Raw genomic sequence first — 25164 nt, 5'->3', positions numbered from 1 at the left:
AAGTTCCGTTAGTCCACACGCTAAAGTTGGAAATGAACCTGTGCCTCCACCGACCATTTGAACCATTTGAACTCGTCCTATCTACGTTGCCAGCGACTGTATGATTCTGAACTTGCTACTTTCTGATTTCTATGAGCCTTCCATACGTCTTGCATGGTACATCACACTCATTTCTGTCGACTGGAATTATGCCCGCTACACCAGTACTGCTTCAGCTGACGTAATTCTTAAAGCGCTGCAAACCTTTTTCTTTAAGAGTTTGAGAAAGTGCCGTGGTGACGCTAACTCCCGATTGGTATGCACACCCTAGGTGCTCCCTAAAGCTGATTTTGGTGTCAATTATCCACCCCACGTATTTCATAGCTGCTTTAGAGACCACCATATGCCCACCGACTTCCACTTAAATAATGTTAATCTTTCTACGGTTCGTTATTAAAACCACTTCCGTTTTCTCATTCACTCCATTAGGCGATATGATGTTGGATTTCCCTTTTCTACTGAGCAGGGAAGATTCCTTCTTTGTGTTGGCGAAAAAGTCGACCCTAGTCCTCACTGCCAGTTTCAAAGCTCTGTTAGGATTGTTATCCAACGCGGAGACCTAATTGCTGTGTCAATATGGATCCTCCTCCTAATTTCCCACAGCTCATCCTCAGTAACTGAAGGTACCACACATCCTTTGAAGTAGACCATCGTTTCCCCTATTTTAGTGGTGAAAAAAACGCTTATATCTTTCTTAATATTGAGAATTTCAAGAAAAGGAGCTTAATTCGTGATCACTACTATTGGGAAAAGGTCTGAGCTACAAAATAGTATATAGGTTGTTGCCCCTGGGCGCCAAGAAAATTACTGAAATTTGGAGAAATCTTGAGGAATGATTTCTTTTAGAAGGTGTGGGCAGGTCACCTGTGTTGCCACCTTTTCATTACCACACTGTAAGCCCCAACCCTAAGAATTTCTATCGAAATTTCCGCACATCTGTTTAAAGCCGTTCTTTTTGCTATAGCAGATCGGCTCTCTTACACGGCCTTGCAGTTGGCTGTGTCTCCTCTCGATCGTCGATACCCAGCTTCCCCCCAGCCTCGAATAAAGTCTCATTGCTCGAAAACATGCGCTTCGCTTAGTAGCGTTTTTATTGTTGTTTGGTAGTCTACGGAGAAACGATCACCCTCTCGTTATAGTAGCATCGCATGCTTTCGTCACCCACTTAGTGAATTGGGTGCCTTTTACTATGAACGTATCATTCCATACTATGTTCGCCTCGATCGTCACCGAGAATGTCTTTCATTCGAAAATTTCCACTCTACCCTGTATTCTGCGAGAGCTCTTTTTCGAGTTCGATTTAGCCTTGATCTCCAGGCGAATTGCCAACAACCCCTGGCCACTTTCCTCTGAAAGGGAATGAAGTCTCAACATTCGCGAGGAATACGTCTTGCTTCACGAATGCTTCGAGCGAAACATGACCTATTACATTCGTTGTCCCACTGCCCCATTCAAGAGGCCATGATTTAAATCGCCTGCTATGACTATCGGCTAACGTCGTATTGCATCAAAACCCAGAGCGCTCAGCATCTGTTCATACTTGGCATCTGTACCACTGGAGCATAGCAGCCATATATGTGATTTCCTCTCACTTTCGCGTTGGTGAATCCCTTCCACGGGCGTTCTTTTAATTCCTGGACTGTTTATTCTGCGAAACCCCATAGGACTGCTTGGCTCCATTCATCCTTGACCCAAATGTCAGCACCGTGATTTCAATGTGGCCTGGCGGTAGCTGAGGTTGGTTTGTATCAACCCCATCTGTGATTCTCTCCTGTCTTCCAGGCACCTACTGGTGCCTGCAATGTGACGGTGGTTGACTTCCCCTTCCTTCTGCACAGTAGGCAATTTGGGTTAACCCCACAGTTCTTGCTGGATGTGGTCCCCGTTCCGGAATTCCTGCTTTTCTTCGAGCTGTCAACTACACTGATACAGGTCTTCGCGAAACGTAGCAAGACATATAAAGCGCCGTTTCAGTGACACCTAGCCCCTAACATTAATGATGGCGCTTTTGTTCCACTGTAAGCTTTCCTAAGTGTTTTCACGGCTGACTCTTCTAGCCCAGTAAGTTCGAATTGGTTTTCGAAGCAAGCAAAAATGGGACAATAGATTCGATTTCAAATGAAACTACGACGGAATTAGAGTCGTGTTGATGAATTCTGCGGTTGATTGGCATCTCTTTTGATAATGATAAGCATGCGGATGGCTTCGTGCTCCAATTTTTAAGGTTTTGTGTAAACACAAAACCTTATTAAAATCGGTTTACCGTCTGTCTGTCTGTCTGTCTGTCTACCTGTCCGTCTGTCTGTCTGTCTGTCTTTTTTTTTTTTTTTTCGGCGTTGGAAGGTGGAAAGGTTCAAAACCTACTGCTGGCTCCTGCCACGCAGTTATGTGAGACTTCTACTCACTAAAACCACCTCCTTCTCATTCCACTCTCCCCACGGAACTCCTATCAAGTATTGCATCGCGGGGCTGGATCAGCTTTTAACTGCGGCTCATTATGGTTCTCTCCCTTCCTTGTTTTCGTCGTAGTTCTTCCTGCCTAAGCTGTTGGTGAATAGCTTGCAGTTCCCTTACAACCTGGTTCCAGGCATCCGTTGACTCCAGCATAAACTCCACAATGTTTTCGGGTGTTAAACGCCTGTCTGCGACCGCTTCCATTCTTGCTCGGTGCGCGGTGAACCTGGGGCAATCAAATATGACATGCTCCGCATTCTCAGCCACGTTACCACATCTTGGGCAGCATGGTGATTCGTCGTGACCAAATCGATGTAAATAGGCACGATAACCTCCATGTCCACTCAAGAATTGTGTTAACTCGTGGCTTAATTCCCCATGGTTTCGTTCAAACCATCTCCGAATATCCGGAATGATGCGGTATGTCCAACGACCAGTTTGGGACTCGTCCCATCGCTGTTGCCACCGTTCGATAGATTCCCACCGTGCCAGCTGCCGTCGAAATGCGCTAGACTCTCCAGCTGCATACGTTTTGTCGTAGAGTCGCCGACTTTCCTTCGCCAAGATGTCTATGGGGAGCATCCCTGCTAGTACATATGCCGCTTCTCCTGATGTTGTCCGATATGCACTGCATACCCGGAGTGCACTTAATCGATATGCCATTCCCAATTTTCGGCAGTTCACTTTGTTATTCAGAGCAGTTGCCCAAACTGGAGCTGCGTAGAGTAGCACGGAGCTGACTACCCTGAAGAGCAGAAGACGTCGACTTTGTCTTGGCCCACCAATGTTCGGTAGTATCCTCGAGATCGTTGTAGCGATGGAAGACGCTTTAGTTGCGGCGTACTCAATGTGTCTTTTGAAGTTGAGTCTTCTGTCAATAATTACTCCCAAGTATTTGAGCGATGGTTGGGAGTAAATTGTTTTTCCGCCAACTTTGATTTTCACAGTTGTGTTCTTTCTTCTCTTGCTAATGAGAACTACTTCTGTTTTATGCTCGGCAAGTGAAAGGCCAGAATTTCTCAACCAGGAATTGATCTCCCATATCGCTTCATTTGCATAGATCTCGATCTCGTCTTGGTGCTTTGCGACCACCGTTATTCCGATATCATCGGCGAAGCCAATAGTTGTCACGTTGTCCGGTAGGCGTAGCGTCAACACTCCATCGTACATAACTAGCCACAGCAAGGGACCCAGGACAGAACCCTGTGGCACTCCGCAAGTTGTCGGGAATATTTTTAGCCCATCGTCCGAGTCGCAGTAAAGTCTTCTCCCAAGGAGAAACTCGACCACAATGCGTACAATGTACTTCGGGGCTTGTATCTTTTCGAGTGCCTCGATGATTTTATTCCATTTTGCACTATTGAACGCATTTTTTACGTCGAGGGTTATTACTGCACAGCATTTTCCTTCTTCTATTGCAGCCTGAGCCAAGCCAGTCAGCATGCTGATTGCGTCGACAGTTGATTTTGCCTTACGAAATCCGAGTTGTTTGTCGGAAAGGCCTCCTTCCTTTTCCGCAACAGCGAGCAGTCTGTTATATATTACTCGTTCAAAAAGTTTGCCAATGGTATTGACCAGACATATCGGCCTATAAGAGGAGGGGTCACCCAATGGTTTACCTGCCTTCGGAATGAGTATTAGCTTTTGTACCTTCCATTGCTCGGGGAATTCTCCTTCCCTAAGGCATGCCGTGAAAACTTGGGCAAACATACCTGGTGCTGTCCTGGCGGCTACCTTCAGGGCAATGTTAGGGATTCCATCCGGTCCTGGAGTCTTTTTTTCAATCAATCTTTTTGCTGCGTCTAGAACCTCCTCATTTTCCACTATCGGAACTTCGTCGGGATTTAACTGTACTGCAGGCAAACTTGTACCATTCAGATCCACTGGGAATAGAGTTTTCACTATATTCTGCAACAACTCTGGGCAAGTAATCGGTGGGGAGCGCTCGCCTTTTAGTGATGACATCACTGACCTATATGCGCCACCCCATGGGTCAGAATCAGCTTCAGTACACATCCGCTTGAAATGTTCGGATTTGCTCCTTGCGATAGCTACTTGCAATTTTTTCCTCGCATCTTTATATTGCACGTGTAGCTCCTCGAACTCAGGTCGGTTTCTTCTGCGCTGGGAGCGCCTCCTAGCTTTGAGACACTTTTTCCGGCATTCCTCAATTTCGGAATTCCACCAAAAATTAGGATTTCGTCTTCGGAAAGTGCTACGTCGAGGCATAGCGGCATCGCATGCCCGCTGCAATTTTTCCACGACCTGTGAAACTTTGTTTTGTGCGCTTCCCGATAGCAATGTATCTTCCAGAAGTACCTCCTTGAACATTTCTGCGTCGAATTTCTTAGTTACCCAGCTCATCGTTATTCGTGTTAATGGCTTCAAATTATTCCTTTGCGAGGTTTGAAAGATGATAGCCTGATGATCGCTGTGTGTGTACTCCTCGCTGACACGCCACTCCAAGTCTCTGATTAAGGTATCACTGACGAAGGTGAGGTCTACCACCGATTGCAATTCTCCCCTTCGGAATGTGTTGGCTCCCCCAGAGTTGGCAAGTACCACGTTCAAGCGCGAGAATGTCTCCAGCAATATTCGTCCTCTTGCGTTGGTTTCTCTGCTACCCCATTCTTCTGCCCATGCGTTGAAGTCGCCGGCTATTACTTTGGGGTTGTAGCGACTTGCATTGAAGGATAGTTTCTCCAGCAATGACGTGAATTCCTCTATTGTGAGGCTCGGTGCTGCGTAGCAGCTATAGATATATATCCCTCCAATCTTGGCACGGGTGAACCCGTCTTCTGGATGTCTTTTCGCATCTACTATAGCTTGGCTTCCGCAGCTCCATATCGCCGCCTTACTGGTTTTGTCTGCTATCCATACTCCGCTATGCAGATTTTCGTATTGTTCAGATACAATCGCAACGTCGACGTTGTTCTCGAATACGCTTTGGGAAAGTAGGTCTTGGGCCGCTCGACAGTGATTCAGATTGAGTTGCATAAACTTCATTTGGCTTTATTTATGAACGCCTTTCTGAACACTGGGCATTTACTGCTTCCTGCAATGTGGGCGCTGTCATTACTTTTTGCTTCCACACAGAATACGCACTTGGGCATTCCGTTGCAGTCCTTTGCCAAATGGCCTTGTTCTCCACATTTGCGGCACAGATTTGATCTGTCTTGGGAGCTAGTGCACGCCTTCGCTATATGACCAACCTGCCAGCACTTATAGCATTTATGTACTGGACTCTGTTCCCGTAACCGACAGACCACCCATCCAATACGTACCTTGCCCACTGCAATCGCCTTTTTCGCTGCTTCAATAGGAAGACTTATCGACGCTATCTGCGTGTCACCGTACGCTTTTCTAAGTCGTAGCACATTAGACTCGCTCAATGTTTGTAATCCCAATTGGGTTTGCAAGGCCTCGCAGATCTCAGATTTTGTGGTGACTTCATCCAAATCCTTGCATTCGATCACCACCGAATCCTTACTCATTTTGACCGCCGCAGCCTCACCTAGTGATGCTTCAATTTTCTTCCGTAGGTTTTCGCCTCCGTCATCACCGGTTTTAAGTTCGAACAACAGGTCGCCTTTCTGTGTTCGTCTTATCCGCGTGACATTTGCACTCAGATCCGTCAAGGAGGCATCTGCTTTAACCTTGCGTAGGATTTCCGCGTACGTCAACTCGCTGGTTTTTGTTATTATCAGCGCGTCCGGCCTGGCTCTTTTTTGCAGCTTCTTCTTAGGTCCTACCTTAGTCCACGTGTCTTCGGCGCTGTTAGTGGCCTTTTCCGTATGCCCAGATAATCTTCCGTCATTCCCAGGTTGCACCGGCATCTGTTTCTCCTTTTTCCTTTTTGCTGTTCGTTGGGGAGATAGCACTTCTTCATTTGGGTCTCTTAATCGTTTGTTCCGAATTTCCGAGATATCCTTTTCACTTTGGAAGAGTTCTTTGCCAAAGAGCTTTTTGGGAAGAGATGTCTTCTGCGTGGTTTGGGTTGCTACGGCAACCATCGCTTTTTGTTGGCTTATCGGCACTGTTGCTTCTGCCCGTGCTTTCAGGTCCTCTTTGACCTTGAAGTATGTGGCCCTAATAGAACGCACCTGATCCTTTATCGCGTGGTGTACATTATTGCGTTGGTTAACGTACTCCATTAGATTATTAATCATCGATCCCAGCTTCGTAAATGCGTCACCCTCGGCTTCAGCAGTAACTACACTGCTGCTACTCTTAGGGCCCAACATGCGTTTTTCCGTCGAATTCGCTGCTGGTGATCTCACTAATTTTGCGCTCCGCTTGAAGGGATCATTCGCGCTAGAAGGTAACAGTGGAGACTCCCCACTAGCCATTTTGCTAGTGGGAAGCCCACCGGAGTCCTCCGCTTCCTCCACTGCTTACAGTAATTTAACTCAAAAAAAGTGAAATTATAATAGTGTAGTTTATAAAAACTTGTCCGCTTTAAGTGGGGATGGAACTCGGGCTTCACTCACCAACCGCTTAATTGGAAATTTAAAAATTTATTTGTTATAGTATAATATATAAAAGCAAAACCTCCCGCGGTCGAAACGAGAATCGACCCCAGATCACGAGTAACGCGAAGCAAGCGTGCTGTCAGCAAGCTACGCACTCTTGCCTCAAAATTACACTTTATGTGGATTAGTCCAGACAATAATTGCACTTTCTACTCGCATTCAGTACGAGCGCCTTGAATGTCCAATTCAGCATTCAGCGAGAGAAATAAATAAATAAAGGGGAAGAGCCAAACTCCAACCTGTTCCCACTTCGATCAGCAAACATTAACCATTAAGCGTTCCGCCGTGTTGGTTCGGTTAAATTGAAAACAAATTTTTTTTTTTTTTTATTATTTTGTGAATAAAAAAAGCAAAAATAGAAAAAAAAAAAAAAAAAAAAAAAGATCTCCCTTACGTGATTGAACCAAGTCCGCCCGGTCCGCGAGCACGCGCGCTCCCACTAGTCTGTCCTCGACGCCGTATGTCCTTTTTCAATATTAGTTACTGGACATTACCAGCTAACACCCGCCGATATATTTCATAAACGGCAACTCAAATGACCGGTTCAGCGGAGAAGAGAACAAAGGGAAGATAAAACTTATTTAAATAAGTTTCACGTAAGAAACGCCACCGATCTCACTTCACCTTTAACTACTCCCGCACTTTTCACCTTCGGGCAGTTTAATTCACAATTTTCACTGAGTTCCTTTGCCTTTTTTTCCTTCTTGATTTGCGAGCGTTCGCAATACACTTCCGCTCCAGTCTGTCTGTCTGTCTGTCTGTCTGTCTGTCTGTCTGTCCGTCACACGCATTTTTCTTGGAAACGGTTATAGCGATTGGCACCAAATTTGGTAGAAAGGTGGGAATTGTGAACACTCACGCTACAGTGAGTTACATCCTTTTATGTCGAATTTGAGGGGGTGTCCCCATACATGCAAAAGGGGGGTGAACACTTTTTTTTCATCAAATATAGTCATGTGGGGTATCAAATGAAAGGTCTCGATTAGTACTTTCCGAAGCCGCTGTTAGTTTTGACATTTCCTGGAAACGTGGGGAGTGCGGGGGGTTGAAAGTGATCATTTCTTTAAGGGGGCCATTCTCAGAAACTACCAAACCGAAAAACCTAAAAAAAATAGGATGCTGCCACTATATGGTGCCTTGGCTCCGAAATACCTTTCATACCGATATCTGTTCAAAGAAAGTTAATAATAGTATAATACTATAATTTTTTGTAATTGGCTGGAAACCCCCCTTAAGTTCATCCCAGCGGCACAAAATTCTGCAGTGATGTAGGTTATAATGTAGAGCATGATCATACCAAGTTTGATGGAAATCGCACTATTACTAACAAATTTATAATACGTCGAAGTTGTTGCTTCTTTGAAAATTGAAGACTATCAATGTCAATATTACCCGAAAGTGGACATATGCATATATTACGTGCTACGTACTAAGAAATACACAAAACCTTTCGTACCTGAAGCGTCCAGCTTCCGGTTTCCCGACTTGTTATCATTGTTCGCAGGAGAAATACCACATTTGGATTGATTTTCTACAAATGTGAAAGTTCCAGTAGCCGCGAATGTGATATGAGATCAAAGGACGGTTTAAAGTCAATGTAATATGGGTGATATTCGTTTTTCGGGGAATAGTTACGGTAATGATTTTAGCTATTCCCTACAGGGATGTTGGAAGGACAAGCAATTTTTCGACATTTTAAGAAGCAAGAAACACCTTGTTTCTTCGGGATGTGATTATTTATCGCCCGCCTGATCCAGATTGAAGCCACTTTCCGGGTTTAAGTTGGTAAGATTTTTATAAAGTCATTTTCAGTTTTAGAAGAACAAGGTATTCTCCTTCCTTCGCTGTAGACTCTGTCTGTCTGTCCGTCTGTCTGTCTGTCTGCCTGTCTGTCCGTCACACGCATTTTTCTCGGAGACGGTTACAGCGATTGACACCAAATTTGGTAGAAAGGTGGGAACTGTGAACGCTCACGTATATAGTGAGCTACATCCTTTTACGATGGATTTAAGGGGGGATCCCCATACATGCAAAAGGGGGGTGTACATTTTTTTTTCATCAAATATAGTCATGTGGGGTATCAAATTAAAGGTCTCGGTTAGTACTTTTCGAAGCCGGTCTTAGTTTTTACTTTTGTTGAAAAGGTGGGGAGTGCGGGGGGTTGAACGTGGTAATTTTTTTAACGAACCCATTCTCAGGAACTACCCAGCCAAAAAATCTGGAAAAAATCAGGGGGCTGCCACTATATAGTGCCTAGGCTCCGAAATACCCTCCATATCGATACCTGTTCAAATAAAGTTAATAATAGTATATTACTATAATTTTTAGTAATTGACAGGAAAATCCCCCCTAAGTTCACCCTAGAATTACAAACTTTTGCAGCAATGTAGACTACAGTATAGATCATGATCCTGCCAAATTTGGTGAAAATTTCACTATTACTAACGAAGTTATATTAGGTCAAATCTGTCGCTCCTCTGCAAATTCAAGACTATGAATGTCAGTATCACTTGAAAGCGGCTATTTTCACATCATATATGCATATTTTACGTGCTACATGCTAATGGGACAAATGCACACTCAAATCTCTTTATAAAAGAAATACACAAAACCTTTCATACCTGAAGCGTCTAGCTTCCGGTTTCCCGACATCTTAATACCTGTGGATGTGGTAGAAACATTCGGCAAGTTTCTGTTTCAGTACCGTGAAGAGTTCAGATTTAAGATTATCATATAACTTAAAAAATGGTAATTTCCAATGCTATTCAAAACACATTTATGTATCAATTTTGCGACTCTTTTATTGAGTCGAAATTTCCAGAACAATAAAGTTCTCCTACGTAAATCTTTGCTATTTGTTCCAAGATATTGATAACAGCGGCTGACGCAAAGTAGATGCAGCTATGAACGTATGTCGCACCTATGTAACCAAATTCTATTAACGGAATGGCGGCAATGATTTTCTTGCTTTTTGGGCTAGCATCTAGGAGAGTCGCGGTAAATTTTGCGCATGCAACATAGAATGGCATCAAAACCTCAGTATTAATTGGGTCAGCGTCCCCAACTACTGAGTTGCTCTTGACTACTGGGTTCGTATTGGACAACAACTGGAGTATTCGAAATGATTCTTTGGTTAGTTCGCTGCATCGATAACTCTGCACTGAGCTCAAGTGGAGTATCCTGCAAAGTTTGTTATCTAGTTGGCGAGGCAAGTTGAATATTTTCCAATGTCACTCAGTCCTGGTCCCGAACATGACTTAATTTAGAGAAATGGATTATAAGCACGTCACGGAGTCGATGTCTATACGACGTATGACAGATAAATTTGTATCGAAATCTTATGCCGCGTATGGTGGCTGACAACATCACGACTACTCTAGTGCTTATGAACGCCTTCATGTTTCCATGAAGGCATATTAATTAACTTACATGTTTCTATAATAGAAACTTGTTTTTGAATCTCACAACTAAGCTTAAGATGTATTCCTCGTTAATGTTATAAAATACATTGTTTACAAAATAAAATTAGTACGTCTCTACATAAGGTTTTGTTGCAGCCTTTCATGTATTTTCCATCAAACTCAATTCTCTTAATCGGCTGATATTAGGCTACTTAGTCTCCTAGCTAACGGGTTGGGAAACTAATTCTCTTTTATAATTCATCCTCGAATGAGATCTCCCTTCTTCTTGTTGAAATGTTGAAGTCGATATGGATGCTTACAATTTTTACATACCGAAGTGTGCCAGTGATCATTCCAAGTATCCTGGACTGAGTGCTACGTAGCAATTGGGAATTAGACGTTCACGCTGAACTCCAGAGCGGTATCCATGTTAACATTATGGCTCCTTTATAGAGGCCTTTGTACTCGAGCTCCAGCCTAGAGTTTTATTTAGAAGTCAATAGTTTCTTGTTCTGAGCTTTATATTGCGGCCCTATTGGCCACATTGGTTGTCTATGCAGGTGCATATCGAGATAATTTACTGCTATCTGTTAAGGGTTCATACACTATTGACAGAGACCATAGCGCAGTTTTGTCGCCTCTCCATTTTGATAGTCATTTTTCAATTCGTCCTAAGTGGATTTGTAGACTCTTTTGTGCAACCTAAAAATCGGAGTGGGTATCCAAAATGTTGATATTATCAGCAAATGTTGATCTGCCTTGGGGTACTGCACCTTGAAAGTGGCAATCATGAGACCTGGAGCTTTTGTATTTTACCCTAAACTTTCTTTCCAAGAGAAAAAATTCCATGCAACTGTTGTTAATGACGAAAGATAGAATTGTATCGAATATGATGATTGCCATCTCAGCAAGTTCTTTCAACATTTTTGGCATGTCGACGTCATGTTCTGGAACTTTCTTTAATGATTCCAGTAACTTTCTTGGCTCAAAATGAAAAGCTTTTCTTTAGCGAGCCCATAGACACTTTGGGGAGTTTAATCGTCTTTTCCGTTCATCTCTTCATCTGTTTGTCAACTTCCCACAGTGAAAAGTCAGTTGATATAGTAGACGATCAACCTTTTTCGAGGAGCGAACGACATGCGCAGGCCAGTTGTTTTTCTTTTTAAGTTACAAACTCCAAGATCTCTAAGACCTGTGCGCCTTCATTCTTTTCAACTTGCGTTTTGCCAGCTGTAGTATCCTATTCGATGTATAATACTATTTTCCTTAAGATTGGCGCTTGAGCTTTTTATTTTAGCTATGAGCTGGTTCCCGCCTCTATTCCTTAGTATTGGCGTGCGTTATCAACTCACACTTCACATTTTTGGTAACATGAAAGTCAACCAAATCCGGGATTTTTCATCGATCTACTGACCAATAAATGGGCCCTTTTCGAAAAGAAACGACGTCTCATCCAGTATCTCGGGTTAGCATGTCCCACAACTGCTTTCCTTTGGAAGTTATCAGTCTGGATCCACAATGAGTGTGTTGAACATTAAAGTCCACAATGGTAACAAATCTGTTCCCCAGAGTATTGAAAATTCTCCGAATGTTTGGAAAGTAAGTTTGGAGGACAATAGATCCCATTATAGGTTACCTCGCTGGACTATTCCAGTAATCGGATTGAAGTCGCTTGGAAGTAGTCTTTGTAGTAATCTTCTAGAAGATAATGCTTAATGCAGGATACATAAGCTGTCCCAGTACTCTCATGGGCTTTCCTTTCCGGATACTTAATGTCGTAGAAATAATGTTCTTCAATTTGAAAATTATTTTTACGGGTGGGATGAATTTCGCACGAGGTGGGTTTCCAGTTTATTCCGACTGTTGCGGGAAGGAGCCCGTATTCTGGCGATATGTTGGCTCCCATAGTTTACACCAAAATACAAATGATAACGGACTGCGGATTATTCAATTACCAATGTCACACGAAATGGTTGTGGGAAGTACCTGATTTCCGCGGAAAGCCGTCCACAAACATCCGGACGGGATAACTTTCAACCAAATTGACTACGTATCGATCGAACGCCGCCACCTCTCCGCCTTGATGAATGTTAGAACATATAGGGGGGCCAATATAGACTCGGATCACTATCTCGTTGGAATGGTGCTCCAAGCTCGAATAACAACACCACCCAGAATCCCCTCTGACAATCACGTGAGCGTTAACTCGACAAGTACAGGGAGCAACCACACCAGGCGCGCAAGTTTTACCAACCAACCAACCAGGATGAAGCCACCTTCACACCTCCATGTTCATCCTGCCGAGACAAATGAGCATATGGAGCGACGAGTTGAGTACTTTGATGAACTACTGAACAACCAGAATATCACGCAATGCAGCAATTATAGAGGTATCACGTTGCTGAGTACCATCTATAACAAATTCTCCTGAATCTTGCTAGGCCGGATAGTCCCATACGCGCAGAACATCATTGGCCCATACCAAAGAGGCTTCACTCCAGCAAATCAGCAAGAGATCAGATTTTCTCTGTGCGGCAAGCGATGGAAAAACTGTTGGAATATGCCATCAGTTGCACGATCTATTCATCGACTTTAAAGCCGCCTATGACAGCATAGCCAAGGTAAAACTGTACACGGCCATGAGAGAATTCGGTATCCCGACGGAATTGATAAGACCAACTAGGCTGACCCTAACCAATGTACGATCACTCTCAAGACCATTCGACATCAATAACGGTCTACTACAATTGGGTGCCCTATCATGCGTCCTCTTTAACCTGACCCTCGAGAAAATGATCCGTGATGCTGAGGTAAATGCAAGAGGTACGATCCTCTTAAGTCCACCCAACTACTGGCCTATGCTGACGATATCGACATCATAGGAAGAACGACCCGAGACGTACAAAGTGCCTTCATCCAGATCGAATAGGCGGTGATGGGCGCGAGATCTTGTGCTGCACATCAATGCAGGCAATACGAAGTATATGGTGGCAACGTCAGCACCGAAAACCAACCAACCAACGGAAGAATAAAGATAGGAGAATACAACTTTGAGATCATTGATAATTTCTCCTATCTAGGGTCGAAAATCACAACCGATAACAGCTACGATGATGAAAGCCGCGCACGGTTGTTGTCAGCTAATAGAGCCTATTTCAGCTTACAAAAACTGTTCCCCTCGAAATGTCCTACCATAGGGTCAAGACAATGATCTTGCCAGTCCTCATGTATTCCTCGGAAACTTGGGATCTTAACAAGAAAGATTGGGAACTTTTGGTCGCATTCGAGAGAAGAATCCTCCGAAGAATTTTTGGCCTCCTACATTAGGATGGGCGATTCCGGAGCCTACATAACGACAAAATCTATGAGCGATACCATGACCGTCCGGTTGTGGATAAAATCCGGGTCAATAAGTTACGGTGGGCGGGTCACTTAATCCGTATGGATGAGGTACACTATAACCAGTAAAAGGGGCACAATAGTTCTTCAAGGACGCGGTGCGACTTTCCCTTAACAGAATAATAATAATAATGGATGAGGATGATGCAGCCCGGAAAGTTTATAAGGGCAATACCTATGGTAGAAAAAGAAGACGAGGTAGACGCTGCCTGAGATGGAGCGATGGCGTAGATCAGGATGCCAGACAGCTTTTAGGGATATCGAATTCGTGGACCACGGCGCAAAACCGTGATGTCTGGAGTTCTTTATTGAGGCAGGCCTACACCCTAGAGATGATGCTGCGGGTTGCATTCCAGCGACATATTTTGAGCTGATTCGTTTGCTTATTACAAGGTCTGAGCTTGGGGTATCTGGAGGGGAGTCCCTGAAGCACAGTATAAGCCCGCTGCAGTGTATCCAATAGGAACACCGATTTGCTCACTACTACGTTCACTCCCACAAAAAGGAAGAGCTCAAAGGATGTACAAGATAAACTTGCGATATTCACAAGTCCTTATCCGCAATCGATGATAGGGATAAGATGGTGCACCAGGAGTCGATCACTGAATTAAATTAACTTCTTTCTGTTAGATAACTGGACAATTATACAACCCAAGATGCCTATTACTTTTCAATTTAAGTGTGCAAGCAGCAAAAAGCATCAGCAAGTAACGGAGTAAAATTAACCTAGAAAATGGCTGCTACATATAAACGTTTCTTGCCATGGGTGACGTAAACCTTTCAACTGCTCTCTCAACTTTCCACGCTCATTCCAATTTTATAGCAAATTGAGTAAACTTCAACAGATCAATAACATTCATTATAATGTGCTATTGCTCAATAAATTTTAAACATTCTTGGAAAAACATCAAATACTCCTATAAAATATATTTCTACATCAATGCTGCACTTATCACGTGACATAAAACGTACATCAAAGGCGTAAAATCCTTATCGATCGTCATGTCTCACCACGAAAGGTACAGAATTCGATTAACCCGATTTCAATATCTGATATGAGAATGAGCACCTGGAATTATACTTCCCAACTATGTGAGGATATACCTACATGAAAGGACGGCATGTTACTAGCACTATTGTCCAGCTTTATAGCAACATTAAGCTTTATAGTATGTGCGGAGGACGTGTTTGGCTCACGCCGGGACTAGCTTCTTCTAAACATTATGAAAAGAATAGTTGCACATGATTGAAGGAGAATATAAGGCTATGTGGTCGGGCATTTCATTTCGTTCAAATCCAGCCCAGGACGTTTATTGGATGACGGAAGTTGACCATGTCCTTTTCACATTATTACATGGAGGCTAGTGAAATATCCAGCAGTAAACATAAAACTGTCTCCATGCACATGGACAAGTACTTGCTTTTTCAGATGTTAATAAGCAATCCGGATTGAAATATGGAACTATTTCATATTTTCCACAATGAACTCGTATTCATATAGTACGTATGTTCATTTGGCTTTTGGAAATGGGTACGAGGTGAAACTAAAAATAACTAAATTAGCCCAGTCAATTAATTGCTTCCCATCATTATAACCACAAGGCTCCTGATTGTATAAGTGGGTCACCATAAGTTCCAAAATCAATACCTACTCTTATTTGGTAAAAGGTAGCAAAGATAGAATATTTTTCTAGGTTTGAACTACTACAAAAAGGATACAAATTCTGTTCATCACTTTTAAAGCCACATCAAAATTACGATATTAATCACTGCGCCAAATGTTACAGGTATGCGAACATTGTAGCTATCGAAACGCCAAGGAATATCAGTGGCAAAATAAAACAATTATCCTAGCGGCAGACTATGCTTCAAATGGGATCTATAATTTCATAATTCCCCTCCGAGCACATTTTCGATCGAAAACGTCCTTAAATCCAATCATCCTCCTTCTAGAACGTAGACCAGATGTAGCCTTCCTGGACGCAATTTCATATTTCCCATTGGTAAGTCAAGGACAAAATGTTGTCCTGTCTCGGCTGTAAAAGCCGCAGTTCCCTAGTCAAACATTATTAATAATGAATATCCTTATTTCCACACAGGTGTACTGGATGCTAGGATCAATAGACTGTTTAGATGATTTATTGCGTGCTGGAATTACATTAGCGGAAAGTGTTGTAGTTGTTAATAAGGAACTATCCAATTCTGCTGAAGAGGATTCATTGTCTGATTGTAATACAATCGTCGCAGTTCAGAATATGTTTAAGTACGTACTAAACTATGCTAATTGACGAAACTGATGACTAATGACGTTCGTTTGCTTCTGTTTCACCAACAGATTCTTCCCGAGTATAAAGAGTATAACCGAACTGTCGCAAAGTTCGAATATGCGCTTTATGCAGTTTAGAGCACACGATAAATACGCACTGCATCTGAGTAAAATGGAAAAGGTGAGTGAAATTCCAGAAAAATATATTTTTAGTGTAGCATTATTTTCATGAAAATTACAGGGATAATAAACCCCTTATTTTTAGAAGTGTTGAGGGCCCTGTAACGCCGTAGATTTTCCTTGCGATTCAGACCCGAACTATATGTTAACAACTCCAATTTGGTGTCTTGTGTTCTCTGAACCTTACGAAGCGCTTATAAATGCAGTCTTCAACCATTTTCTCACCCATGAAAAGGATAGGAACGCGTTCTAGTATTTAATTGCCTATATGAAGGAATGAGTCGCTTTTCCAGACGTCGGAAATAGTGTTCAAACCATACCACCTCCCCTTCCATCGCTTTTCAACGAACGAACATTTTTCTTCCTTATCTAATGTCAATAATAGAAAATAGAGCCAGGATCATCTAAACTATTATTTTTTATCTGAGAGAACCATTTTCCCACTCAGTAGTTCACCTCATCTGCTTCTTGTCAAATTCCAGTCTGGCATTCTTATGGTGTTATTTAAAAAAATCTTTTTTTCTACTTAACATAAGGGGTTGATTTCAGAGAATATGCAATGTGTTGGGTTGTGACGAGAAGTTCTAATCTTCGTTGTATTCGACTTGTACTTAAATTGTTATAATTTGCTTGATATCTAATGACATTTAGTTGTCTTTCGTCTACCTTTTTAAGAATTTTTTAATACCGTAGTTTGCTTCTTTTTAAGGTTTTGTATAAAACAAAGCCCTATTAAAACCAGTTAACTGTCTATCCGTCTGCCACCCCTTATATCTCAAATATAGTCATTTCTACTGATACGAAATTTGGTAGAAAAGTGGGACCTGTAGACCTCACTGCATGCAGTGAATAACATGATTACACGTTGAGTTTAAGGGGGGTGGAGTGCTCATACATGCAAATGGTGGGTGTAAAATACCGAGTATAGTCAAATCAAAAGTCTCGATTAGTATCGAAACCAGTATTAGTTTTAGTTAGTTGCAAAGGTGAGGAGTGCGGGGGTGGTATCTAGTCCTCAAAATACTCTCCATACCGATAGCCCTTTAAATAAAATTCACATTAGTATATTACCAATACCAATACCAACAATTCTGTGCAGGTAGGACTGAAAACCTCCATGAAGAAAATTGGTATGGAAGTAATCAATCTCACCGTGCGTTCGGTTCAACCATGATTCTAAATTGTCGTTGAGCCGCGCAGTCCATCTGCCCCTTGGCCCATTTTGCCAAGAGAGTTGCCACTCGGTAAGGATGCGATGGCGTTCTTCACGGATAACCACCTCTCTTAAGTTTTCGCCCTTACGGCGTTAGAAAACTTTACGCTCCTTGGCAAGGAGGGCAACGGGGATCACTCACGCGATCACCATTACCGCGTTGCTCCCATAAGGAGACAGCTCCTAGTAGATATTGGGGCCCCAACATTTGCCATTAACATTTCGGCTTGAGTCCAGCTCCCGCCCTGTCCGCTGCTACTTTGATTTGCTTGAAGAAGCTCATCTTTGAGTAGAGCATTAATCGCTGGATTTGACTATATAGTCAACTCGCTGACCGATATAGGACGGAAGGTGGATTATTTGCCTGCTCAATAGTGCGTCCGGTAAAAAGTGCTGCAACGTCGTCTGCATAACCGACCAGACGCGACTCTTCTTGCATATCAATTCTCTGATGAGCTTTTCGAGCACCTTCCCGGCCGTGTCAAGCAGACACGGTCGGTATGCAGACGGGAGCTCCGGGTCCTCTTTCTCCAGCGACAAAGATAAATGCCCTCCTTCTAGCAAGCGTTGAACGCCCCAAGCCCCCCAGCGCCTCCTTGTTTTTCATAGTGAATACCGCTTGTTCGAGCTCTATGATTGTGAAACAGGGGCAATCCTCGATGCTTTCCGCGCTATTGACATAACCCATACAGGATGTCTGGGGAATTATGCCCGTACAATGCGGCCCAACTGGTCGGTACTTAGTATGATGGACTTCCACAAAACCCCGATTTTCCGAGCTACTAGCTTATAGCCAACTCCCTACAGATCCTCATTCACATCGTTAACCGGGTTCTGCCAGCCGCGACCTTTGCTTTTATTTATCGGGCTGCGCAGTCTCCTTTTTGCTGATCCACACTGTACTTTTATGGCGCATCCCTCCTCGTAGGCGTGTAAACGTTGCGCCAAACGGCGGAGTTTATTACATTTCATCCGTAGGTCGCCAATTTTTTGCCGTCCACCAGTACTCCTCCGGGGCATGGAAGCCTCACACCCCGTCGTTATCGGGTTCATCACAGGCGCTGTCAGCTGCAACGCTGCTCTGTATGCTCCAATAGCTTCGACGAACTTCCCGATGTTCACCCTCGCGACATTCCACAGGCAGAAGGAGCGTACAGTTGCTCGCCAGCAAGTAGCGCCAACCACTTCGAACGCGATGTACTTATCGACAAGTCTTCTAGGACTCGCCACTCGTCGACCGATGGTGCCAGAAATTCCGACGCAAAAGTGATGTCAGGAATGGTTCCTTTCCAGCCTGGGCGCCGAAACGTTGACGTGAGTCTGGTGTTTAAAACTACAAGCTCAGTTTTCGCCGCCGTTTCCAGAATCCGTTTCCCTCTGGAGTCTGGCTGCGACATGCCCCGTTCAAGAGCTCTAAGATTAAATTCCCCGCCTACCAAGATTCGCGCGTGCGTTCTCGAAACGGTGTCGTCCAGAGCGTCAAGCCGGCGCAAAAAGTCCGGCATCGTCTCATTCGGCGTGAGGTAAACGCTAAATCACCAAATGCAGACAAACAAACCCATTCCCTCGGCCTTGGGCAAGAACACGAAGTCAATATCGTCCCTTACCCAGATGGCAGCGGTACCCGATAAGTCGAGATGCCATGAAACCGGGTGTTTCGGTGTTGCTCACTGATTAGCACTAGATCAGCAACGAGCTCCGCAGCGAACTGCGCTAGTAAGTGGTGAGCGCTTGCACTCCGGTGCATGTTAATTTGTAAAGCGCGGATTATGCCATTCGCGCCCTAGTTCTTTTTAGTTTTTCCCTAAATATTGAATACCGTCCCGAGCCGCAGTATGTGCAACACTCTCATCCGACGTGCCACGATCGCTGATGTGTGTCCATAGTTCAGATGCCTGTAGCACTTGGTGGGGAATATCCGCATTCGTACCGTGCATACTACCGATCCAAATTTGATTTTCCTATTGCTAAGCGACTTCTAAATATTGCTCAGGGTCTTCCACCATGGCGAGTTTTTCGCCTCGAGCATTTACAGATGTGATACCTATACGGGCACTGGTTAACTCTGGACATTCACGCTTTAACGCTTTAACACTAAGGACTTCGGCAAATGTCTTGCCTTCTGTCGGCTTAATGAGCAGAGCCAATGGTCCAGTGCTTTTTTGTTTCTTCGTCTTTTTTGTTACTTGTTTTTGGTTTGTAGCCTCTTTGTCTCTGGCGGCGTAGTCAGTTGTTTTCTTTTATCCTTCTTGACTTTCTGTTTTTAGGCCATAGAAGCTGCTTTAATGAAGTCTCCTTCAGTGCATCGTCCTCTTTGCGCTTTTTTATCAATTCGCTTTATAATGTGTTATCTGCGAACCGTTTGGCACTTACAGTGTTCTCAGCGGGAAGTGCGGCGTCTTCCGCTGATGCCCACGTTCGCCTGTAAAAGTAGATGCGATCCAGTAGTTCCTTCAATGTACACTACCCGACCAGGGTCCCGAAGGAGCTGGCTCCTGATACACGTCACAACTGCCACTTTGGCAGAGCTAGGCTTACATCGCCCCGTCGACATCGCTAAACGGCTCCAAATGTGTCCCCACATGTATCGGTCATTCGCAGGTCGATCTTCACGGACATAAAATTGGAAGTTCCTATCACAACTCAATACATTACATATCCATTAAATTTAACTCCTTACGTAAAATACAAAAAACCTAAGTGCAGATAGTATTCCAAATAACACCGTAAGGACGCCAGACTGAAATTCGTCAAAAAGAAGATGAAGTCCACTACCAAGTTCTCACAGACGAACAAAAAAATTATTTAGATGTCCCTTGCTCGTTCTTCTGTTATTGCAATGAGATAAGGAAGAAAGATGCTCGTTCGGCGAAAAGCGATTTTGGAAGGGTATGATTTGGGTACCATCTACAGCGTCTGGAAAAGCGCACCATTACTTCATTTCTCCCAAAATGAATCTCCTTGGGTGCAATGAAATACTGGAAGGTGCTCCTATCCTTTTCATTGGTGGGAAAATGGGCGAAGAGTGCATTTATTAGCACGGGAATGCCCTCTTATATGACCTCAAGATGTCAATTTTATGGTTCAGAGAACACAAGATACCACCATCGTAGCTGCCAACACATAGTCAGGGTCTAAATACCACTCAAAATCTGTGGGGTTACATGGCACCCAACACTTCTAAAAATAAAACGTAAAATCGCACTTTCCATACTGTAACGGACTGAGACTGAGAATTAAATAGGTATAAGATCAAGTAGATCTCAGTTTGCCCTAAATTTTAGTGAATTCCATGTCAAACCAAATGTCCAAATTTGTCTTAAAAAATTACAGTGGAATCTCCATAAATCGTACATCAATTATTCGTATTTCCGGCTACTCCCTACAAACTTTCCGTTCCCCCGACCTAATTTTCTTTTTTTGGGCTCCCGACCAAAGACCATCCTGAGTGGCCAGAGGTGACCAAGATGGGGAAGCTGTCCCAAAAACCTAAAAAGATGGCGAAATTAAGCGTGAAGGTCCGCCCATAAATATTGAAGCTTCATCGAAGTATTCCGTCAATACGTGCTTGCGCGTCTCTGTGCTAGCCAAGCTCGGGAATGTGGGGGGTCCTTTAAAAACTTCGATCCTTCACGTGTCATTTTACAAAAATTCACGTATCCTTTCCGGTGCGTGGGTCCCAACTGGATCCTGAAAAAAAAAGAAAATTACAAACAGAGGAATTCACGTGCACCTATCGAAAATAATAATAAAAAAATCGGGTAATTGGAAGCTAAACGCTTCAAGTATGAGAGATTTTGTGTATTGTTTTCATAAGCACATTTGAGTGGGAATTTGCCCCATTAGTACCTAACTCGTGACACTTATGCATTTAGTTTGTCAGATTATTCACTTTAGTATGTTACTAACTTTCAAAATCTTAGAATGCAAGATAGGATTCACAGGTCCCAAATTTCTGACGGATTTCGTATCAATAGGAGTAACCATTTCTGATATATAAGATGTGACAGACAGATAGATAGACTGACGGACGAACAAACAGACAGTCAGTAAACCCAGTTTAATAAGGTTTCGTTGTTGTTGAAAATATAAGAACATATTCAAACCAATAAATCAATAAAAATAAAAAAATAAAAAATAGAAAAAAAAATAAAACAAATGTTAATCATCGCTTCTTGAGATCTCTTAGGGGGAATAAATTAATTGAAAAAAATGTGATGGATTTAGTTATGAAATGAAATTGTAGCCATTGTAAATTTGTTTTGCTTGCTCTGTCACGGTGCTTCTTTCGGTCAATATTTCAAATTTGCTCCTCAAGCCCTTCCCTTCGGGAACTTTCTCTCGAAAACAACACGATTTGTTTCGAGTAAATTATGTTCAATAGAACACATTCACAGGCAAAAAAAATATAGCGATTGCAGCCGTTTCCTCAATAACAGTGGTTGGATAATAAGTGGAATCCAGAAGCGGAACCGCTTATTAATCTTTTATCCGACTTCAAAAACTTCAAGTGTTACTTCCCTTCCAATTCTAATCAAAAGCCCCCAATTTTCCCCCACTTCACATTGAAAAGCCTCCTTAAGAAGACTACTGGAAGGGCTTACCGCACAACAAACATTAAATCTCACGCAAGAAATTTTCACGCGCGTTTCCCAAGAAATTTATTCCTCCACCGTCTGCATTCCGTCCTTAATTCACCTGCCCGAAATTTCAAAACGTCATTCGACATTTTTAGCAATAGTCTATATTTCAAACTAAATAGCAGATAAAACTAATTTTTATGCTTGAACCTATTAATGCACTGCGTCTTAAATTGGTTCTCCTTTGCTAAACTCAGATATATGCTTTCCCGTGATCACCATGCCCGCAAAGTGTAATTATATATCTGGTTGTTAGAGTGCGGCGGTCTGGAAATTTTACCATTATGGTGCAAATGGTAAAATTTCCAAGGTTCTTTACGTTTTCTCCAAACAAACACACTGAAAATGTTAGGTATAATATACAGTAAAACACTCAAGTCACTCTTAATAGGCCCAGGTAGAACTCGCCACCCACGACTCCGAAAGTTTCCTCCACCATATTATTATTTTTTTATTTAATCATTTCACGTTCTCCCTTCGCTACCAAAAACTGATCTTCCAAAAATTCCCATCTACTTGCCCGAAAGATCAAAAACGATCTTCGCAGGCCAGCTCCTCTGCTGTCTATCAAACAACCCATTTCGGTCCCGCTAATCCTTAATGCAAAAATACATTTTCAGTCTCCTCAACCAGAAACAAAACGTTAGGGCTGCATTCCATAATATGTGACCTGAGCAAGTTTAAGTGCCTTTTGACTGGTGTGCAATATTAGAAAGTTATCATTATTTACAAATTGACAAATTTTTAAAAGACATAAATGAGTTTTAGAATTTTAGGGAAAGGCAACAGGTGATAGGTTTTCGATAAATAAAGTGAAATTATCAATTTTAAATGCATGGAGGGTGGGAAATATAAGTATATTGGGAAAAGTAAGGGGTGCCGAAAATAGAAGAAAAGGGGAGAATATTACATACTATTACATGCATTCCCTTTTAATATTGCCTCTGGGAAAGACGAATGAAGTACTGCAGCAGTAGCAAAGCGACACTACAAGGTTTTGTTGAAATCATGGTGGTTCACACACTTTGTATCTAGGCCTCAAAATACTCTCCGTTTCGATATCTGCTCCAATAAAGCCAAAAATGGCATATTATTAGATTTTGAAAATTTGCTGCAAGATACCCTGAAGTTCATTTTAGATCCATAAGCATGCAATAATGTAGGCTTTAGTATGAAGCAGTATATTAGAAAGTTTACGTGAAATCCTACTGTTATTTACAAAGTTGAAATAAGTTAAAACTCCATATTTCGCGTAAAATTTCTGCTCTCTAAAAAACAAAATATCGACACCACATCGAGTTCAATATGAGTATATTCAATGTATATACACTACGACCTACGTTTAATTGAAACCATCGTCTACCCAAATATTCTTACACAAAATATCAACAAAACCGTTAATACTTGATGCATCGAGTTTCCGGTTTCCAACTTGTGTAGGTATAAATCCATTCTCAGAAGAACCAATTTTCCAAATGGTGACAAACCCTAAATAACTCCCCCGATAAAGAAAGAGAGCTCTATGGCCCTGATATTTCAAATTAACTCCAAAATGTCTCGAAGTCACTTCACGGTCATATATCAGTAAATGCGATTACCCAAAAGTTGCCTTTTTCCAAATTCGTGGTGACACTTCCGTTCGAAATTTGTTTTTTTTTTTAAATCTGATCATCACTCAGTAAACATGCCACTATTTTTTTAGATGTTGGGGATCTCAAGTCAGCTTCGACTTTACGTCAGACTGGATCAAATGGCGATCAACTTTCTTAGATGTCTCTCCCCTGGACGAAAACGCTAGCCCTCTCTGACACTATGGTTTTCCGAAGATGATTTCAGGATTTTTGTGTGTTCTCTAATAGGCTAAAAAAAAATCGAAATTCGATTGTTTTACAAACCCTTGCGTAACTTTCACAAAAAACATAGCCAACGTAATATTATTTAAAAACATGTTTAATTTTTAAGGTTTTGTTTGCAAAACTGTCTGTCTGTCTTTTTTTATGGCTAGAGGTGGAAATCTTACAAAGACACTGCCGCGCCAGGGTTCAGCAGTGTGTGGGATTTTCACCTTGCGCGCTCCGCTCTTCCAAGTCCCTCCTGTATTCTCTTGATTGCGGAGTTCACCGCACACCAGTTTCCCTCCGACATCAACATTTCTCCGATGATGCTCTGCGGGCTTAGGTTGGTTTTCAGGGAGTCGTCCAGACTCCTCTACTCTGAGGGAGAATCATCCAACTTGAGTTGGTGCAGATACTTCCTGTAATCACCATGTCCTGACAGGAATTGCATGTCCCCGCTGGATCCACTCCTCAATACGGAGAATCAAAGTGTGTGTCCAGCGACCCTCTGCAAGTCGTCCCACCGTTTCTGCCACTTCTCCAGCGATTCTCGCCTTGTCGCCTTTCGGTATTCTGCATCCTTTTCAGGAGGATTAATTTTCCCTTTCTCGTACAGGCAGCGTGTCTCACTCGTCAGAATGTCTATCATGATCATTCCCGCAATAACACACGCTGCGTCGCCCGATATTGTTCTGAAGGCGCTGCACACCCTTAGCGCCACTAAGCGGTAAGTCATATTTACCCTCCTCCGATTACTCCCACACGCTAGTGCTTCCTCCCAAACTGGTGCCGCGTATAATAGCGTGAAGCGAACCACTGCGGCCGAAAGTAATCTGAGACTGTATCTTGGGCCTCCAATGTTTGGCATCATCCGCGCTAATGATACGCTGGTATTTGCCACTTTCTCACAGGCATAGTCCAGATGTCCCTTGAAATTGATTTCAGCGTCAATTATCACCTCTAGTTATTTGATAACCGGTTTCAAAGTGATGATGTGACCACCAACACCAATATTAACCGTACTGCGCTTCCTACGGTTGCTAACCAAGACCGCCTCCGTCTTTTGTTCCCGAAGGTCAACCTGAACCATCTTCAGCCACGCTTTTATGGTGCTAATGGTTTCGTTAGCGTACATTTCAACGTCTTCAGGTTCTTTTGCGACGACAACCACAGCTAGATCATCTGTGAAACCGATTATCGTGGCC

General features: G+C 42.9%; 1 protein-coding gene across 10 annotated transcripts in view; it reads left to right on the top strand.

The window, feature by feature from the left end:
- Positions 1 to 25164, top strand: part of LOC119654275 (potassium channel subfamily T member 2) — a 766604-nt gene that overhangs the window by 693328 nt on the left and 48112 nt on the right. For all 10 annotated transcript variants that reach the window (XM_038059612.1, XM_038059632.1, XM_038059605.1 and 7 more), the window contains 3 exons: positions 15613 to 15828; positions 15925 to 16088; positions 16161 to 16272. In XM_038059612.1, coding sequence (XP_037915540.1) covers positions 15613 to 15828; positions 15925 to 16088; positions 16161 to 16272 — 492 coding nt within the window. The remainder of the gene's footprint in view (positions 1 to 15612; positions 15829 to 15924; positions 16089 to 16160; positions 16273 to 25164) is intronic.

This window comes from Hermetia illucens, chromosome 1, assembly GCF_905115235.1.
Source record: "Hermetia illucens chromosome 1, iHerIll2.2.curated.20191125, whole genome shotgun sequence".
In the NCBI taxonomy this organism is placed as follows: Eukaryota; Metazoa; Arthropoda; class Insecta; order Diptera; family Stratiomyidae; genus Hermetia; species Hermetia illucens.
This window is presented reverse-complemented; position numbering and strand designations above follow the sequence as displayed.